Genomic DNA, 21,109 nt, shown 5'->3' with positions numbered 1-21,109 from the left:
TAGAGATGTTTTTCGTTTGAATTGAAGAACTAAGATTAAAATGAGATCATATGACGGTCATGACTAGAGTTTGGCTTGATTTTCTCACAAAGACAAGGTGGCGTTTAGACAACCATAGAGAATAAAGAGAAGGGGTTAGTCACTACTGTAGATAGGTTGAGGTGGGTTTATTTAATTTTTAGAGTATGGATGTGGCCTTTGGGTACCAGGAGAATCCTCCAATCACACTCGTTCATCGTACATCATGTGGTCATAAATTATTGTAAATTTTTTTATGTAAAATTGAATATAAACAGTACCTAACAAAAACTGGCTGCACGATATATGATGAATGGATGTGATTGGAGGATCCCCGAGATCCTCATGAAGAAGATTCGGCGAGGATCCTCTCTCCATTGGGTATTTGCCCACATGCATTGTCATGATTATAATCTTGATCGGTTACTATTGCTTCCAATGCTTGATGTCCAAGTGTAGCAAAAGATATGAGAAGTGGCATTGAATGCTTAATTGAAGATTTTTTTTTTTCTCCAAGTGAACCATGGGACGAATGGGAGACCAAGAAAACAACAGTAACACCACCCCAACAAAAGGAAGAAAAGCCATTCTCCCTCCATAACTATGGTGTATGTTCACTATACACCTAATCATCTGTCACGCATCTTTTCACCTAATTCTAGTTAACTTTCATATTAAATGTTACTTTTTCAATTTTGAAAAAAAATTAACGAAGGTTAAGTCAAAGGACACGTGACATGACAATGATTATACACCATAGATTATGGTGGTGAGCAAAAATGCTTTCATTTGTAAATCCTCCATACATAGTGAAATAGAAAAACAAACACCATCTTAGTGGCCATAATCGAATTGGCAAACCACTTAAATTTTGTATTTATGAATTTACGTTTCAAGATCATTAATTGCCATGCAAATAAAAAAAATTAAAAAAAATTAAAAATAAAATAAAATAAAATAAAACGGGTGGAAGAAAGGAAACAGGGAGTGTTGTGAAAGGAATTGATTTAAAATAAAAGTGAAGCTAAAGTGAAATGGGTTTACTAAAAGTATAGTTAAAATTAACTTATCATTTAAAATAAAAAGAAGAATAACGATTTAAAATTTTAATATAAGAAAATGGTTATTATCATTTAAAGGAGGATGGCAAAGGTAGCAAATGGAAATGGAAATGGTAATAGTAATATTTCTCAATTATACTATTGGATATTATTGATATTTTATTTATTCATAGTATGATATATTTTGGTTACTAACTATTTTGATTAGGGTTGTAGATTGTATAATGTTACATTGTATATACATAAGCATTCATGCGAAGGCAAAGCAAGAAAAAATGTCGAATTGTGTAAAGTGTTTGAGTTGTGAGGATATTCAAAGGCTAGAGAATGCTTTGAATATAAAATAATGAACCTTTTTATGTCAGGCGTCGAGGGAAGTTTGTTGATTATGAAATAATGAAACCTTGTTTCTGTCAAGCGTCGGGGAAGGGCTTGGGTATATAAATGAGTGTCGGGGGAGTGTCTATATAATAAAGTGAAAATTGATAATTAAATTATAAAAATTGCATTTAAGGGATGAACGTGTTAACTCATATTCTTACGTATTCAGAGCCAAGTGGTATATGTGACAGCCCGTCCCGAATTATTTGTACCGTAGGTGCGAAAAGACTAAAATACCCTTGGACGTAATTGGTGTTGTGGGGTGTTGTTTTGTTGTTTTTGGTGGTTGACTCTACAGGACACACACACACACGCACTATTCCGTGACTCTCTCTTTCTCTTCTTTTCTCGGACTTCATCCCATTTCCTTTGCAAATGTACGGACGAACTTCAAAACCAATCTTCCACGCACGGATCGATGTCTAGAAGGTAAGATTCGAACTACTTGCAAGCTCCTGAGTTTATCCATACCATTTGTGAGACTTGAAACCTTCGAAAACCTCGAGAACCCTAACCCCAGTTTTCATGCACTGTTCATGCACACGTGATGGTGAAGTTTTTAGGAGTTTTTAAGGCCATTGGGAGCTTTAGGAGGTCCTCACGAAGCTCGGAGAAGAAAGTTGGAAGGAATTGGACGTTGGGATCGTGAGGGAATATCGTGGGTTTTTCTGGCGAGATTCCGTTGGTTTTAGGGCTTCAAAGTGGTAAGGTTTTGTTCTACTTATAGTAAGCTTCAATTTGGTACCAATTTCATGGAATTTGGTTGAGAAATGAAGAAGATATGAAGTTTTGAAACATTTTCCAGTTTCCGGCAACGCTGACGGCGGCAACCGGCGAAACTCACCGAAGAAGACAAGGGAATATTCCGTTAAGTTAATGGAATATTCTTAACGGTGTCAAGTTAGTTTTAACGGAATATGCTTGCTTTTGGACAGAATATTCCCTAACGCCCTTAGGGATTTCGTCCATGTGCCAAGCACGTGCCTACGCTTCGCCGGCGCGTCTGGCCGTGCCTTGGCTGGTGCGTCGGTGCGCGTGAGACGTCAGAAAATTATTTAAAAAATATGGGGATGTTCGTGAGGTTGAGTAGATCACGTTGGTGTATTCACACACCCCATTTGAGCATTGTATGAGAAGTTATTACCTAGTTTTGGGTATGTGCTTTAAATTAACATTTTTATAGTTGTTTCACATATAGGTGAGACCTATCCTGAGGACGAGCGTAGTCACTCGAGACAAGGAGGTTATGACCTTCCACATACCAATGAGTGGGCTTTTGGTTTTCCATATATATGTCCCAGAAAATGAAATGGAATGTTTATATGTTTTAAATGCCATGCATAGCGTTTGCCTATTTATTTATGCATCAGTAGTTGTATATATGTATGTTTGGTGCTGCGGACGCACAGGTAAGTGCCAGGTAAGTTATAGTATATAGTTGTGACGTAGTAGTTATGTGATATGCATAGAGACCTCATAACCTACACCCCCAGTGTTAGTGCTCCTGCCCAGAGTAGGGCACAGTCCTTCACGTGATGTTCACCTCCCGCACCACACGCTCATCTTGGATCCAAGTTAGGTGCACAGTCCTGTCGTACAGACCACTATAGGTAGTTCCGACTTGTAGGTGACCCGCGATTATTCGCCCAGTCTTTGAGTGATCGTAGCACTTGAGCGTATTTATTTTCACCCAGTCATGTCGTATATACCACTTTAGGTGGTTCTGAATCGTGTGCAGGTATAGTTAGTGAGTTGGGGATTTGAGCTCTAGATTCAGCCATACAGGTCACGTTAGGTGACTCCGGTTGACATGTTATTTGCATTGATTGACATTGCCTGGATTACTTACAATTTATGTGGAGGCATTCAACATGGCATATTTCTGAGCATGTTTTCGATATATGTGTATATTCTATTTTCTGGGAAACTATACAAGTTTTACGGCGAGGGGTTAGAACTTTTGATATTGAAATGATTTTGAAAAGCTTTGTTTTTGCCCACTCACACTTTTTGTTTTGCACCCCTCCAGGTTCTAGTTGGATTGCTCTTTTGGTGGCTTACGAGGAATCTAAGGCATATCCGACAGACTATCACCAGTGTAGGACCACCTCTGGGTGTGTTTAGTTAGTGTTTGTTCCTCTAGACTGCACTAGGCTTTTTGTGCTCTGAATATTATTTTTCATACTTACGCTTGCACTTGTATGTTAACTACTTTGTGTGTAGTTTGGTTTTTATTTTTATTTTTTGTACTTCTATTATTAACTTTTGCTCCCACACTGTGCACATGGTTACATCGACCTCATGTGACAGCCATCACGCCTTGATTTCGGTCGGGATGTGTCAGTTTGGTATTAGAGCCTAGGTTCGGCAATCCTGCTTATTTTGTGAGTGTTCTAATTGTTTTGGTGTCTTCTGTCAGAACTATCCTACCTTGTAGGGAACCACGTCGCTCTGTTGAGCCTAGTTTCCCCGATGTAGCTCAATTGGGGAAAGCTATTGCTACTACCATTCAGTCGGCGCTCCACCCTCCCCAGAGGACTCCTATGGAGACCATGTATAATTTGAAGCTGGATAAGTGTGAGGGCCACGAGGGTTTTGAGGGAGTTGAGCGGTGGCTAGAGCATATTGAAAAGACCTTTCGTGTATTGCATAATCAGGGGAATCTTTCTGTTGAAAAGTGGGTTGAGACGACATCATGGTTCTTGGGTAAGGAATCGTCATCTTGGTGGGAACAGGAGGTCCATCGTTTGACCCCAGAGGAAATGACTAACTGGGAAGTGTTTAGGCAATTGTTTAGGAAAAGGTTTGTGCCTCCTGAGTACATTGATCGTAAGAAGCAAGAGTTTACTGAATTGAGGCAAGGGAAGTTAATGGCGAATGAGTATTATCGGAGGTTTACTGATTTATCCCGTTATTATCCGGAGGTTGCTGCCAATCCGGGTGAAATGCTTCGTCGTTTTCGATTGGGTACTAAGAAGAAGTGGCGTTCTATGGCGACCACTACTCCTTGCGACTCTTATCAGGAGTTCTATGAGATTTGTTGAGGACTGAGGATTCTGACAACATGCCCAGCGAGAGTGAGGAAGAAGAAAAAGATGCCAATCAGAGGAAAGACGACAAAGGCAAAGGTCAGGCATTTCTAAGACCTCGCAAGACCCAGAGTTTTAAGCGAGGTGGGATTAGTTCCAGTTCTTCCAGCGGTGGTTTTAGTGCCACTGGTCAGGGAAGAGGTGGTAGATTTTCTGGGGGTCCTAGAGTTCAAAGACAGGGCGATACTGGTAGAGGCAGAGTTCCGTTTTGCCGCAGGTGTAATAATTTGCATTTTGGAGAGTGCAGGAGAGGCAGCAGTGGTTGTTTCACTTATGGGCAGATGGGACATCAAGCTGCAAATTGTCCCCAGAGTTAGCAGAGGCCCTAGCAGTCTTTCTTGCCACCACCTGCGCCGATCCAACAGGTCCCAAGGCCTGGTAGTTATGGTCAGACGGGTCGTGGTGGTGCCTACTATTATCAGGGTGATGCCGTTCATTATGCTCCAGGACAGTATCCGTATCCCCAGGATCCTTATTCTCAGAGTGGGTATCCTCAATTTTCAGGTGGTTATATGCCATATTGATGCGAAAATTAACTTGACACACAAATTAAACCCTCTTTTTGACAATTGTAGTATAAGTATATAAGTAGGGATCGTTCTGGACCGGGGATTAGGAGAGATTGTTAATCACTTGGATTTGACTCAAAAACGTAAAAACACAATATAAAACATTATACTAGACTCAAAGAATGCAAAACTAAACTTTAAAACACTAAGACAAATCAAAAGACTCAAAACAGCACCAAAACACTCAAACCTGCCTTAAAAACACTTTCTGGGCAGTTTTGAGCACTTTGACTACTTTGGACGAATTTGGGAAACAAATTGATTCAAACACTTAGAAACACAAACTAAGATACTTTCTAACTAAATTGGACAATAAAGTAAAGGGGGATTTGGTTTTGACGAAGTTAAACTAAATGCTCAGATTGTAATTTAAAGGCAGAATGTAAATATGAATATGATGAAAATATGGATGAAATGCTAGCTAGAAGGTTCTTCTCCACACATGTTACACTTGCATACAAGATTGATTTTCAGTTGGTCTTTCGATAAATTATGAAACTCAACACTCCGGGTTAATTAGGTCCGCTTAAATTAACCGTCAAGTTCTCCTTAAGTTAATGAATTGGATGGGTTTGCGCAATGCAATTCACAACATTCTCCAAAAGTCCTTTACGTGAACAGCACAATAAAGATACAATCAAAGATCATTAAGCATCATGAAAACTATAAGTGTTGACGAGGCCTTCGTTAATATGAAAAGCATGAAACTAGTGCCAAGAATTCATTTAACGCGATTGTTTATAAGCAACCTCCACTACTTGTGAATATAAGTTCATAACTATTAGGTGAAACTCACTTATATTCTAGCGTCATATTCATGAATGAAAATTAAGCGTGCACTCTCAATAAACATACATAAATAAGTTATCAATCAAACGGTTAAACAAATTGAATCCACAACTTATGAAATTCCAACCAAAGGTAATCAATTCATATTGCAAGCATAAACATGGTTTCGAATCACCCCTAGCTAAAGGGGGTTTAGTTCCTCATACGTACAAGACAAAGAGAATTGAAATTAAACATTGAAATCAAAGAAACACCTAAACATTCCAACAACTCAAACTTGAATTGTATGAACGTTTAGGCCCTCTTCTCTTCCTCTTTGTTGTGGCACAAGGTCTAAGGAAATGTTTAGGGCTTTAGGTGTATGTGGAATGGAGTGGGGAATGGTTGGAGTGGCTGCAATGGAGGAGAAAAATGTGCAGAAAATGGAACTTATATACACGGCACAAAGGGATTTGTGATGGTGTGTTGTGTGATTGTTTTGTGGTGAATGGAATGGTTTGTAAGAATGCATTGCATGGTTTTATAGGGAGAGAATGGATGGGAGAGCATGTTAATGGCAGCTAGGATGAATGATTAAAGGGGCTGCTAGGTTGGAAATGATTAAAGAGTGAGGGGATGCATGTGAAAAACAGCTAGGAAAAGTTGGTGGAATGCTGGAATTGCAAGGGAAGCCACGACAAAGGCTTGTTTGGGTGATTATGGGTGCATGTGGCTGAAATATAGAATGGGAATGCATGTGGCTGCAAGCTAGGGTGAATGATTAAGAATGCATGTGGATTAAAGAGGGAATATGGAAGTGAATGTGCAGAAAATGATAGAATGGGAATGCATGTGGCTGCAAGGTTAAAGGGCTAGGGTTTAAATGCATAAAATGGACCCAAAAATGCTCCCCCCTTGCACGGCAAGGGAAGGGAAATATGGTTAAGCCCATGGCAAGGTTGTGTAATTGGGTTAGGGCCATTGTTTTGTGTCCTCAAGTGCATACAAGGCCTTCAATTTCATCCAACACTTTGGCTCCAAGCATAAGCTATCCATCCTTAGCCCAATAGTGCTCCAAAAGGCCCCTAAAGGCTCCACAATGCATCCTTTCGTCAAATACGTCTTATGATCCTGAAAACACACAAAAGAAGCTTGAAGAATTAAAATAACTAAGAATTAATAACTTAAATGCACGAAAACGAGCAAACTAAGTCGCATAAATATGCTCCTATCACATATCCTCCCATTCCAACGGGTGGATCTCAGTGGTACCAGGGAGGACAACCTCAGTAGGGAGAGATTGCTGCTAGTAGTGCGGGATCTTCAAGGCAGTCTGGTCAGCCTAGTCAGGGGCGTAATGTGGAGGGTCGAGGTGGTCAGACTAGTAGAGGTCGTGGTGGACGACAGCAGACCCAGGGGTGTATCCACAATATTTCTCTACAGGATGCTCAGAATAATCCAGACTTGGTCATGGGTACGTTAAATATCCTTGGTTATTTTGCTAGAGTATTGATTGACTGTGGTGTTACACATTGTGTTATTTCTCATACATTTGCTCAAGTGACGCAACCTCACCCTACACCTCTAAGGGTATGATTTAGAGTTTGCTATGCCTAGAGGGGAGAGATGTTATGTCGATTGTGTGTATCCAGGATGTCCAGTGATGGTGGAGGATGTAGTTATGCCAGCTGACCTTATCCCATTAGATATTGTTGATTTTGATGTGATTTTGGGCATAGATTGGTTGCATTTTAATCGTGCCAATATAGATTGCTACGGGAAAATAGTTACCTTCCATTGTCCTGGATTACCTGTGGTTACTTTTATGGGTGAGCAGAGTGGGGTGAGACATGGCCTTATTTCTACTATGCGAGCAAAAAGGTTGTTAGCAAAAGGTTGCCAGGGATACTTAGCTCATGTAGTGTTGAACGATGTTGCTCCTAGTAGCGTGGAGGACGTAAGGGTAGTCAGGCATTTTCCTAATGTTTTCCCTGATGATTTACCTGGATTACCACCAGACTGAGATGTGGAGTTCACCATTGATTTGTAGGTACTAATCATATATCCTTGAAACTCCTTATCGTATGGCTCCTGCTGAGTTGAGGGAATTGAAAATCTAGTTGCAAGAATTAGTGGATAAAGGTTTTATTCAGCCTAGTACTTCACCCTGGGGAGCTCCAGTGTTGTTTGTGAGGAAGAAAGACAGGACTTTAAGGCTATGCATTGATTACCGGCAATTGAATCGGGTAATAATTAAAAATCATTATCCATTGCCGCATGTAGATGATTTGTTTGATCAGCTTCGAGGTGCTTGTGTATTTTCTAAGATTGATTTAAGGTCTGGTTATTATCAGTTGAAGATCAGTAGTGAGGATGTCCCTAAGACAGCTTTTAGAACTCGTTATGGTCAGTACAAGTTTCTGGTAATGCCATTTGGATTGACGAATGCACCAGCTGATTTTATGGATTTGATGAACCGAGTATTCCAACCATATTTAGATAGGTGTGTCATTGTCTTTATTGACAATATCCTGGTATACTCTAAGTCTAAATCTGAGCATGTTCGACATCTTACTTTGGTGTTGAAAAGGTTGAGGGAACACCAACTGTATGCTAAGTTTAGCAAGTGACAATTTTGGTTAGATCAAGTGGCATTCTTGGGACACGTCATATCTGCTCAAGGTATTTTGGTGGATCCTCAAAAGGTAGCAGTAGTGGAGAAGTGGGAGCAACCATGGACCGTCACTGAGGTGAGGAGTTTCCTTGGTTTAGCAGGGTATTACCAATGGTTTGTAAAGGATTTTTCCGTGATTGCTTTACCACTGACGAGGTTAATGATGAAGGATGTTAAATTTGAGTAGGATGATAATTGTGAGCAGAGTTTCCAGCAATTGAAGTATTGTCTCAATCATGCACCTATTTTGGCACTTCCAGACAATAGTGGTAATTTTGAAGTTTACAATGATGCTTCCTTAAATGGTCTGGGATGTGTGCTGATGCAACATGGTAGGGTGATTGCTTTTGCTTCACGACAATTAAAGCCTCATGAGTTGAATTACCCTACACATGATTTGGAGTTAGCGGCCATTATCTTTGCTTTGAAGATGTGGAGACATTATCTTTATGGAGAAAAATGTAAGATCTTTACGAATCATAAGAGTCTTTAATATCTTTTCACTCAGAGGGATCTTAATCTTCATCAGCAGAGATGGTTGGAACTGCTTAGTGATTATGATTGCATGATTGATTATCAACCTGCTCGTGCGAATGTGGTAGCTGATGCACTTAGCAGAAAATCTCAGGGCCGTATTAATGCGTTGTACGTTAGTCGTGTTCCTCTTCTGGCAGACTTGAGATCAACTGGAGTGAGGTTAGAGGTAGAAGATTAGGAGGTAGCCTTACTCGCTAATTTTCAAGTTAGGCTGATTTTAATTGATCGTGTACTTGAAGCCCAGATGGTTGATGAAGAGACCCAAGAATTAATTCAAGCAAGGAATCAAGGGAAAAAGAAAGATTTCAGAGTTCAAGAATTGGATGGCATGCTTATGCAAGAGAGTAGAATGTTTGTGCCAAATAATATGGAATTAAAGAAAGCAATTCTTGATGAAGTGCATATCTCAGCTTATGCGATGCATCCAAGAGCTACTAAAATGTATCATACCATTCAACCATTTTATTATTGGCTGGGTATAAAAAGAGAGATAGCTGAGTATGTGAATAGGTGTGCCATTTGCCAACAAGTTAAAGCTGAAAGGAAGAAGCCGTTTGGGTTGTTGTAGCCGTTTCTCGTTCCAGAGTGGAAATGGGAAAACATTACTATGGATTTTGTGTACAAGCTTCCGCGTACACATAATGGTTTTGACAGCATTTGGGTGATAGTTGATCGGCTTACTAAGTCAACGCATTTTATTCCAGTGAGGGAAAAATATTCTTTGGGCCGATTAGCTGAATTATTCATATCGAAGATTGTGAAGTACCATGGTGTTCCAGTGAGTATTGTCTTGGATCGTGACCCAAGATTTACTTCTAAATTTTGGGTGGCTTTTCAGGAAGCTTTAGGTACGAGATTACTCTATAGTACGACATATCATCCTCAGACAGACGGATAATCAGAGAAGACCATTCAGACGTTGGAGGATAAGTTGAGATATTCGGTGTTGCAGTTTGGCGATGCTTGGCACAAGCAGTTAGATTTAATAGAATTTGCCTACAACAACAACTTTCATTCAAGTATCGGCATATCACCATTTGAGGCACTGCATGGTAAATCTTGTCGCACACCCCTATGTTGGTCAGAGGTCGGAGAAAGAGTGATGGTGGGTCCAGAAATTGTTGAGGAAACTACTCAAAATGTTCAAGTAATTAAGTCTAACCTGAAAACGGCCAAAGATCGACAAAAGAGCTTAGCGGACTGGCATGCTACTAACAGAGTGTATGAAGTGGGTGATTGGGTGCTTCTGAAGCTCTCATCGTGGAGAGGTGTAGTACGGTTTAGAAAGAAAAGCAAGCTAAGTCCCAAGTATATCGAACCATATATGATCACCGAGCGAGTTGGTGAAGTGGCTTACAGGCTTGAGTTACCTTCTTAGCTGGCTAAAGTGCATAATGTTTTTCATGTGTCCATACTTCGTCATTACGTTGCGGATCCGTCGCATGTGATACCTTCACAACCATTAGAAATTAACCCGGATTTGTCATATGACAAGGAACCAGTAACGATTCTGGATTGGAAAGAAAAGGTTCTGAGGACCAAGACTGTGAGTTTAGTGAAAGTTTTGTGAAGGAATCACTCAGCGGAGGAGGCTACTTTGGAGACGGAAAATCGGATGAGAGATTTGTATCCTCGATTGTTCTATGGTTAATAGTGGTTAGATTGAGTTGTTTTGAATTTTGGGACGAAATTTTTTTAAGGTGGGTAGGTTGTCACAGCCCGTCCCGAATTATTTGTATCGTAGGTGCAAAAAGGCTAAAATACCCTTGGATGTAATTGGTGTTGTGGGGTGTTGTTTTGTTGTTTTTGGTGGTTGACTCTACAGGACACACACACACACTCCCGTGACTCTTTCTCTCTCTTTTTCTCTCGGACTTCATCCCATTTCCTTTGCAAATGTACGGACGAACTTCAAAACCAATCTTCCACGCACGGATTGAGGTCTAGAAGGTAAGATTCGAATTTCTTGCAAGCTCCTGAGTTCATCCATACCATTTGCGAGACTTGAAACCTTCGTAAACCTTGAGAACCCTAACCCCAGTTTTCATGCACTGTTTATGCACACGTGATCGTGAAGTTTTTAGGAGTTTTTAAGGCCACTGGAGCTTTAGGAGGCCATCACGACGAGATTCTGACAAGATTTCGACGAGATTCCGTTGGTTTTAGGGCTTCAAAGTGGTAAGGTTTTGTTCTACTCGTAGTAAACTTCAATTTGGTACCAATTTTACGGAATTTGGTTGAGAAATGAAAAAGATATGAAGTTTTCAAAAAATTTCCAGTTTCCAGCAACACAGACGGCGGTGCTGATGGCAGCAGCCAGCGAGACTCACCGGAGAAGATAAAGGAATATTCTGTTAAGTTAACAGAATATTCTTAACGGCGTTAGGTTAGTTTTAACGGAATATGCTTGCTTTTGGACAGAATATTCCTTAACGCCGTCAGGGATTCCGTCCGTGTGCCAAGCACATGCCTGCGCGTGGCCGGCGCGTGGGGGCGCATGAGACATTAGAAAATTATTTTAAAAATATAGGGATGTTCGTGAGGTTGAGTTGATCACATTGGTGTATTCACACACCCCATTTGAGCATTGTATGAGAAGTTATTACCTAGTTTTGGGTATGTGCTTTAAATTAACGTTTTTATAGTTGTTTCGCATATAGGTGAGACCTATCCTGAGGACAAGCGTAGTCACTCGAGACAAGGGGGTTACAACCCTTCCACATACCAGTGAGTGGGCTTTTGGTTTTCCGTATATACCTATATACTTGTGGTTTTTCCCAGAAAATGAAATGGAATGTTTATATGTTTTAAATGCCATGCATAGCGTTTGCCTATTTATTTATGCATTAGTAGTTGCATATATGTATGTTTGGTGCTGTGGACGCACAGGTTAGTGCCAGGTAAGTTATAGTTTATAGTTGTGACGTAGTAGTTATGTGATATGTATAGAGAGCTCATAACCTACACCCCCGGTGTTAGTGCTTCTGCCCAGAGTAGGGCACAGTCCTTCACGTGATGTTCACCTCCCGCACCACACGCTCATCTTGGATCCAAGTTAGGTGCACAGTCCTGTCATATAAACCACTATAAGTGGTTCCAACTCGTAGGTGACCCGTGATTATTCGCCCAGTCTTCGCGTGATCATAGCACTTGAGCGTATTTATTTACACCCAGTCCTGTCGTACAGACCACTTTAGGTGGTTCCGACTCGTGTGCAGGTATAGTTAGTGAGTTGGGGATTTGAGCTCTAGATTCAACCGTACAGGTCACGTTAGGTGACTCCGGTTAACATGTTATTTTCATTGACTGACATTACCTAGATTACTTACAGTTTATGTGGAGGCATTCAACATGGCATATTTCTGAGCATGTTTTCAATATATGTGTATATTCTATTTTCTGGGAAACTATATAGGTTTTACGGCGAGGGGTTAGAACTTTTGATATTGAAATGATTTTGAAAAGCTTTGTTTTTGCCCACTCACACTTTCTGTTTTGCGCCCCTCCAGGTTCTAGTTGGATTGCTCTTTTGGTGGCTTATGAGGAATCTAAGGCATATCTGACAGACTATCACCCGTGTAGGACCACATATGGGTGTGTTTAGTTAGTGTTTGTTCCTCTGGATTACACTAGGCTTTCTGTGCACTGAATATTATTTTTCACACTTACGCTTGCACTTGTTTATTAACTACTCTGTTTGTAGTTTGGTTTTTATTTTTTTTTTTGTACTTTCATTATTATCTTTTGCTCCCGCACTGTGCATATGGTTACGTCACCCACACGTGACGCCCAGCACGCCTTGATTTCAGTCGGGGTGTGTCAGTATAAGCATGGTATAGGACGTGTAGGCTTGGGTGGCTTAGATATGTGTCACTGGGATTAGAAGAGAGTGAGTACATTCATGCATCTCATTTTACATATATTTTACGCATTTGAAAAAATTGTTACATTCTAACCATTATTTAGTTGGTACTTTTTGTTGTGAATTAATGTATGCACTAATGTTATTCCACTGCTTATTCAATAAACTTTATGTAGTAAACTCAAGCGTTTATTATGTAAATGTTACTAACTAGTGTTATACGATGTATTATGTTTCTGCTACAAATTATTATTTTACTGTAATTTTTCCTCATCGTGTCGTGGTTATATAATTTATTTCTACAGCTAAAATATGACTTATACCCTAACTCGTGAATAGTCCTTGTTCACCAGTCGTAGTGTGACAATTTTTTTCTTTAGTCACTTAAAGGAAAGGGACAATATAAAGGGTGTTAGGCCATCTCTAACCGAAGGGTCCAGTGGACCAGAGGGTCGAAAGTAGCTCGAAAACCGTCTCCAACCGAGGGCCAGGCTAAAGGGCTTGTGAGCCTCACTGGACAAAAAAGGTCTAAAGGGCTAACCAGTTGGCCCAAATGAGCCAGCCAGCCAGCCCACTGGCTAGCCCAATTTCATTTTGTTTTTTTTTTTTTTTTGTTCTTTTCCATTTGCCTAGCCCACTTTAGAGTTTAGGGCTTAGGTGTGACAACCCGTCCCTAGTTCTACGATTTTATAAATTTTAAAAGAATGAATTTATGCCCAATGTCCTAGAGGTGAAGGTTTTGACTTTCTTTGACCAACTTGTAGAGAAACATTTGACTTATTCACTTAGCGCATTTGTGTAGTATTCGTCGGTACAAACGCATAGGCGAAATCCGTTTGTGAGTCCATATTATATCGATATAGTTACGGACGTTTGAAGTTGTAAAACTATATATTGTGGGAATTATTTAATTTTCACATGTGGGTTAAAGGTTAAATTAGTTAAAATAAAGGGGACCAATCAGCTTTTCAGAGGGAGGAAAAGGAGAACCAATCAGGAAGGGAGGAGGAAAGAAAAAAAAATAATAAATAAATAAAGAAACCTTGCCATCGGGCAATGCAACCGCACACCCAAACAGATCGAACTCCGGCGATTTTCACCATTTTTTCCGTTGAACCACTACCATCCAACACTTGCAAAATGCTCAGTGACTTTCCCTTTTCCATTTCCACCCAAGATCAAAAGGTTTAAGGACCATAATCGTGAAAAACCTCACCGGAGCACCGGAGGTGCTCGATGGTGATTCCTCTGGTTTGGCTAGTTTCACCACCCATCACCACTCTTAATCAACTCCCCTTGGACCTAGGAACAAGACCCAATCAGTTGTAGGGGCATTGGAACATCGAGGAAATGGAATCAAAGAACACCTATCTTAGGGTTTCCGGCGGGTTTGAGTGAATTTGGGGCTTTTCCCGGCCAAATTAGACTTGGCCACAGGTATAAAACTTACTATACTCATTGAGATCTTTATTTCTATAGTCGAATTTTCTGACAAATCGGGGTGGTTGACCGCCAGCCACGGCGGCAGCCTGGCCAGTAGGCCGACGATGTCCTTTTATGTTCAATTAGATGTTCTGATGCCATAATTGATATCCATATGATGTGGTTTGATTGTTAGAACTTAGTTTCATTACTACCCATCACTTGACCATTATAAGAATCGATGATTCGTCCGTTCGATCGTCCCCAAACTTTAATACATTATAGTATAATACGTAATACTTGAAGACGATAGAAACTTACGGATCGAGAATCCAACGTACGGATCTTCCTGAATTGGATTTGTAATTTCATAAAATAATGTTGACCGCCACTTGGTTTTGGCAATTGGTGAAGATCTGACCGTTAGATCATAATGAAACATTAGGACGTGGTTCTAGGAACATAATGTGAATCTTTGGAAGTAACGGATCGGAAATCCGTGATGCAGATCTTCCGAAGTGAATTACGTAGGGATGTGTTTTATGTAAATTATGTATTCTATCTGTAAGAACACTGAGACGTGATTTGATAATTGTTCTAGGAGACATTGGTTCTTGATGTCTCGATATGCATGCCAGGGAGTCGTAGCACGGACCTTAGGTGAATGGGTCTTTTCCTTTCTATCGTATATATATTTGATTGATAATTCCACAAAGGTTTATAAATTGATTATTGCTTATGATTACTGTGAATGCTTTGAAGTACTAACGTGAACTACGAATGGCTTGATCCCTGTTTAGGGTACGTAGGCAGTCTAACGAGACGTTAGATGCAGCCATAGAAGAAGTGAGATTAAATAATTGAGACAATAGCTTTGTTTGGGGAATTGAACAATGTGAGGGACATTGGTGTAAAATGTGAGATTTAACCTTATATGTTGGTGGTTAAATATTGGTTATAAATCAATGTGTGAAGAATCAAGAAATTAAAGTAAGGAAACGTAAGTAATGATAGTTAATTAAACTAGTGTCTAGTTGGACTTATCATCGATGATTATCCCCGAAAATAAATAGTTCGGGAGTAGGGCATTACAGCTTATGCATTTTATGCCATATTATATATATATATATATATATATATATATATATATATGTATATAATTAAAAATGCTATGACATGGTTGAGTATTAGGTTGCATCATAGTATATCCATATGTATATTACCTGCACACAATTATTGTGAATGCTTTGAAGTGCAAAGGTGAACGCAGGACACGCAAGTAAGTTCAGGTGAATTTATGGTATTAGTTGAATTGATGGAGTTATGGCATGACTACATTTATGTGTTAGGCAACTCCGACATTGTCGTAAAGGTTGCCCATGAGTTGTACATGTCATATTGAGATGCATTAAGAACTCATAAACCTGCACCTCGGTGTTAGTGCTCATGCCCCTGGCCAGGGCACAGTTCTTCACGTGATGTTCACCTCCCGCACCTTACGCTCACCTTGGACTCAAGGTAGGTGCATAGGCCTATCGTACAGACCACTATAGGTGGTTCTGACTAGTAGGTGACCCACGATTATTCGCACAGTCTTCACATGATTGTAGCACTTAAGCGTACTTATTTACACCCAGTCCTGTCGTACAAACCACGAGAGGTGGTTCCGACTCGTGTGCGGGCATGTTTGATGAGTTATAGATTAAGTCGTACAGGTCACTATAGGTGACTTCCGACTTATATGCTAGCCTTAATTGATGAGACATGGATACGTTGTACAAGTCACTATAGGTGACTCCCGACTTATATGCTAGCCTTGATTGATGAGATATGGATAAGTCGTACATGTCACTATAAGTGACTTCGACTTATGTGCTAGCATTGATTGATGAGATATGGATAAGCCGTACAGGTCACGTGAGGTGACTCTGGCTAGCATGTTGATGAGCTATTGGTTCAATCATACATGCCACAATAGGTGGATCCGATTGAAATACCATTTCATATTGATTTATTTCACCTGGGTTACTTATTCTTGTTGAGATATTTGACACGGCATAACTGTGAGATTGTTATTTTGATTAAACTTTAGAGTTATAGTCACGCTTATTATTTTCTGGGAAATTATACAGGTATTACGAAGAGGGGCTACTGCCTTTGGTAATTCAAATTGGTTTGAAAAGTTTTGTCTCACTCACTCACATTTTCTATTTTTGCACCCCTCCAGGTTCTAACAGCATAGTTTCGTATCGACGAGGATTCGTGGCACTTTTCAGTACAGATGTCTTCTTATAATGATATAATCATTATCTTACCTTACTATACTATACCTATGCTCTGTATCACATGTGAAATGGGTCCAGACCCGTTCACCTGGCACTCGTGTACTTAGGCAAATTAGATTTTAATTTATTCACATTTTTACATTATCACATTTTATGGCTTTGTCACCTTCCAGGTGTCGGCCAGCACGACTCGATTCGGGGTCTTAGTGGACATTCCGGGTTGGGGTGTGTCATTAGGTTTTTTTTTTTTTTTTTGTCCCAGCCCATTTTTTATTTTTTATGCCCAACCCACTTTTTTTTTAATTTTATTTCTAATTTTTTTCTACACCATTTCTCGTATATTTTTCACCATTCCATATTATCTTACCTCATTTTATTTCAATTCTTTATATTCCATACTATAACCCTTTAACCCTTGGTTGGAGACGGTTTTTTGTGACAGGGTTAAAACAAGCCCTATGGTCCTCTGTTGGAAATAGTAAGAAATATAGCCTTGTACTGTTCATTAAAATATTAATTTCATGAAGGGCCAGAGGGCTAAAATGAGCCCTCTGGCCAGCCTTCGGTTGGAGATGGCCTTATAACTCTGGCCAAACTCATCCCTATGCCACTCATCTCCTTTTCACATATATAATTGGTGTGGAGAAATTAGAGGTTTCCTTTTTGAGAACTTTTGAGATTCTATTCCATCATCCAAATTTAAGGGAGTCAAGTAGCAAAAGGTAGCAAAGGAATGGAGGTACTCTTTTGGGTGAATAGCCTTTGCTTACGCAAAGAGGTTTCTACTAAGGAATAACAAATTCATCTCTTTTCTTGTAGAGTTGAGTCTTGGTTTACCACTATTAAGCTTTGAATTTCATAGTTAGAGATTTGTTATTTGAGTGCATATGAACCAGCTTTCATCTTTTAATTATTAAATGCTTTATGTATGTTGCTCAAACGATATTAGATAAACAAATTTTTTCCTTCAAGAATCAAAGGTCATCATTCTGACGACGCAAGGAGACCTAAAGATGGATATAGTTGAAGGACGAAGTTTCAAGAAGAAAGAGTTTGCTGGAATACTTGAATTGGTCTCCAAGTTCGCTCCAAGGTTATCCGTATTTCTCACCATCTCTTTTTCCTGTGAAACTGTTTTGGTCACATCAGCCAACTAGGCCTATGAGGTTGAAGAAGGTTTTGTTTTATTAAGCTTTCGTCGTTGCAAATTTTATATTTAAATCCAAACTTAAGTCTTAATTTGATTAAAATATATATATATATATATATATATATATATATAATTAATTAAAATTTAAAATAACATAATGTACAATACACAGACATTATTAATTGATCTTCAGAGTCAGGGAGGATCCTTATTCGTTTTTGAAAAGCATAAAGTATGTACACCGGTACACACCCGTATTGTATAATTTTATTAGATTTTAACTTTTTGGTGCATGGAGAAGGAAAAAGTTGTAGTTTATTTTTTGCCGAAAGAAATTAATTTCCACTTAATGTTTAGGAAAGGATGTATATATGGCAAACCAAATCAAACCTGACCATCTTCTACCATTTGGCATGAATGTAATGATATCAATATACTTACTTTGCCTCCCCCACTTTAAAAGCGTGATCTCACCTTTATGAAAGGAGTGTGTTATTTACACATTTCTTTTTATTTCTCACATTTCTTGTTAATTTCTGTCATTTAATTTTCTTTAATTCATCTGATCTGACAATCAAAAATTAAAAAAATGTGTTGAAAGTAAAAAAGGTGTGTGAATCACGCCCTTTACGTGTTAGATTTTAGCATGAAGACAAAGAAAACGTTACTTGGCCATGATTTTCTTGGGGAAAATATGACTTGATTTTATTTTATATTTCTTGTCTTGCGTCCTCGGGCTTGTCATTGTTGTTAGAGGTGTGATATTCACATTCATTATTATTTTTCACTCATATTTTTAATTTTTGATCATCAATCATATGAATTGAAGAAGATTAAAAAACAGAAATTAATAAAAACTTTGTGGATAGCATACCCCTTGTTGTTATTACACTTTAAAAGATTAAAAGTTTCAAAATAAAACACTTTTGAGTTTAATTGATTACCTTTTTGTAGAAAATTAGTTGATTTTTTTCTTCGCTATAATTTGGGTTCTCTAGCGTGTACTGATATCAAAGACTTTTGATTGACACAATTATTAATGGCTGACGAATGACCTTTGGACGTAATGTGAAAGATTCCGGATTCGATGTTTCGAGCTGATTAGTTAGATAAGATAAAATTCCTATAGCCTCTCCAGATCCGAAAGAAGTGGATAACTGTAACATGCCATCAATTATTCCTTTTTTGTACGAGTAATATGAGTAAACATGACTATTCGGGCCCAAAATAATATTGTTGGGCCGAGCAGCGGGTTGTACTCGGCCCAGGGTTGTCAAGTATTATGGGCCGAGTGATAAATCTCGGGCCAGTTGGCAGGGTCGGTCGAGTCCTATCCTAAGAATTAGCCCAGATAAACAGAAAAGGCTGAGGAAGTCCTGGTGCGACCAGGATTCCCAGCCGGAAGAGAATAAAGCCTCGAAAAAGGGGAAAATTCAAAGTCCTAGTGGGAGTAGGTTTGTTCGAGGTAGAAATGAAACGGGACAAGGACTCCCAATCCAGATAAGGATGCAATTCGGTTTCAAGGAATGAGGTGCTATAAATACAAGAAATCATGCAACAAGAAAGCCCCCTTCAATCCAGCATACAATTGCCCTGCGCAAAACCTCTCAAATACCTTGATATTTTTCCTTTTCTTTTTCTGCCGACATACCTTCAGTTTGGATAAACAGCACTGTGGAGGCACCCGGCGAGCACCTTCAGTTTGGATAAACAGCACTACTGCCGCAGAATCAGCCGACCGAGAAGCACCTTCAGTTTGGATAAACAGCACTGCGTCTAGGCCGACCGATTACCTATCTAAGTCTCGGCCGAGAAGGGTTTTCGAACCCTTGTTGGTAGAGGTCACCTTGCTAGCCTTCTCGGCATAGTCAGGTGTTACGAATTGCGTTACTCGGCGTACTGGACGCCAAGTGATTTTATAATTGGATACTCGCAAGTAAGTTTCAGGGTTCGGCATTCCGACGGCCGAACTACATTTACCATCAAGACATACATCACGTTTGAGTACCTGTGCCCATACAGTTTGGTCTCGATTCGACGTGCTTATACTCTTACGAATATAATCACAGTGACCGAATCGGGCTCTGACGATTTGTGAACTCCGCAGAATTAGTAGCCTTGTTTGCAAGCTATAGAACCCAGAGACCGAAAGGGTTCCTTCCTCAGTCGCAATCGCAAGATAGAGAAGTCAACGACGCGCTCAACGCGACATCAACGAATTTTACTCCTCGGTCGAGCTCGGCCGACGAGTTGGCACGCCCCGCATTCAACCGAATGACGTAGTTAGCTTATTACTTACTCGGCCTGCGCGCCACGTAGGTTTTTGTAATTTTTAAAGTCAACATTTTGGCACGTCTCGACTGTCCGGCCTGGGGAGACGAGAGCTCGTCTCGAGCATTTTAGACAAAAGGCCGAAAGGAAACTTTCTCCGTTACCACCGCGCGAGCCGTTTATCAAAATACGACGCAATTTACACCCTCCATTCCTCGGTGAATCCCTGGAGTACATGCGAGAGTTTCATAAGAAATATTCCGCCAATGACTTGTACGGACTACCCAAGGCGTGTCAGGAAGCCCTCGACCTAGCTCTAACTTGCCCTGATGCCGAGCAAATTACTCAGAAAACTTCTGACCCAACGATCAAAGCTAGATTCCAACATATATGGGAGGCTCGGGTCCTTGGTTTTGAGGTCGATCCTTACACAGATATTGATGCGGCCGAATTACCCTTTTCACTCGAAGACCTTCAGCATTTGTGCTATCATTTCGAAGTTTTCTCGGCTGTATCTCTCTTCGACCTCACGGCCGACGAGGAAAAAAGGATAGCACGGTTGGATACATATCTAGACACAAGGAACGCCCGTATTGCCTATGAAGAACGAGCTCGCATAACGCAGGACCAAAATAAGTCTTCGGCAATAAACATAGTCGAGGACAATAGCCAAAACAAACTCGACTCGGTCAACACGCCTCAGATGACGGTTCACACCAAGGCACTCAAAAGTTCGATTGAGGATGTTCCGCCGACTGATACTATGGCTACTTCTGCGGAAGACGACGACCACGATCCGATGGGTCCTTCGGTCCTCGAACATATGGAGATCAGCATGGTCCACGTCCTACCAGCCGAATTCCAACCAAGTACCCACCAGTCAAATTTCTTAGACGGAGACGTGGTCGCTGAGGAAGCAACACAAGTAGATTTCGTCGCAAAGGACGACGATAGGGAAGTTCAAAACGGGGACAACCTTAAGGCAGCTTTGGCTGAATTATTTCCCCGTTCCTCCTCGGTTA

The 21,109-nt window shown here is 40.1% G+C and overlaps 1 protein-coding gene across 1 annotated transcript; it reads left to right on the top strand.

The window, feature by feature from the left end:
* Positions 1-7,243: 7,243 nt before the first annotated feature.
* LOC148697054 (uncharacterized) lies at positions 7,244-10,475 on the top strand. The gene is made up of 5 exons (XM_088693434.1): positions 7,244-7,360; positions 7,724-7,849; positions 8,241-8,309; positions 9,069-9,158; positions 10,050-10,475. Exons 1-5 carry the CDS (start codon positions 7,244-7,246, stop codon positions 10,473-10,475), a joined length of 828 nt encoding a protein of 275 aa, XP_088549560.1.
* The last annotated feature ends 10,634 nt before the right edge of the window (positions 10,476-21,109 follow it).

The sequence above is a fragment of the Pyrus communis genome, chromosome 5 (genome assembly GCF_041283825.1).
Source record: "Pyrus communis isolate YQ-2024b chromosome 5, ASM4128382v1, whole genome shotgun sequence".
In the NCBI taxonomy this organism is placed as follows: domain Eukaryota; kingdom Viridiplantae; phylum Streptophyta; class Magnoliopsida; order Rosales; family Rosaceae; genus Pyrus; species Pyrus communis.
The sequence above is the reverse complement of the archived record's forward strand: the minus strand, read 5'-3'. Positions and strand labels throughout refer to the sequence as shown.

What these genes read in the sequence shown, in the direction of transcription:
- LOC148697054 (XM_088693434.1), top strand. Translation starts at nt 7,244, where the DNA reads ATGTGGAGGGTCGAGGTGGTCAGACTAGTAGAGGTCGTGGTGGACGAC. An exon ending in TAATCCAGACTTGGTCATGG is followed by an intron (nt 7,361 to 7,723) that starts GTACGTTAAATA and finishes ATGGGTGAGCAG; the next exon opens with AGTGGGGTGAGACATGGCCT. An exon ending in AACCTGCTCGTGCGAATGTG is followed by an intron (nt 9,159 to 10,049) that starts GTAGCTGATGCA and finishes TCGGTGTTGCAG; the next exon opens with TTTGGCGATGCTTGGCACAA.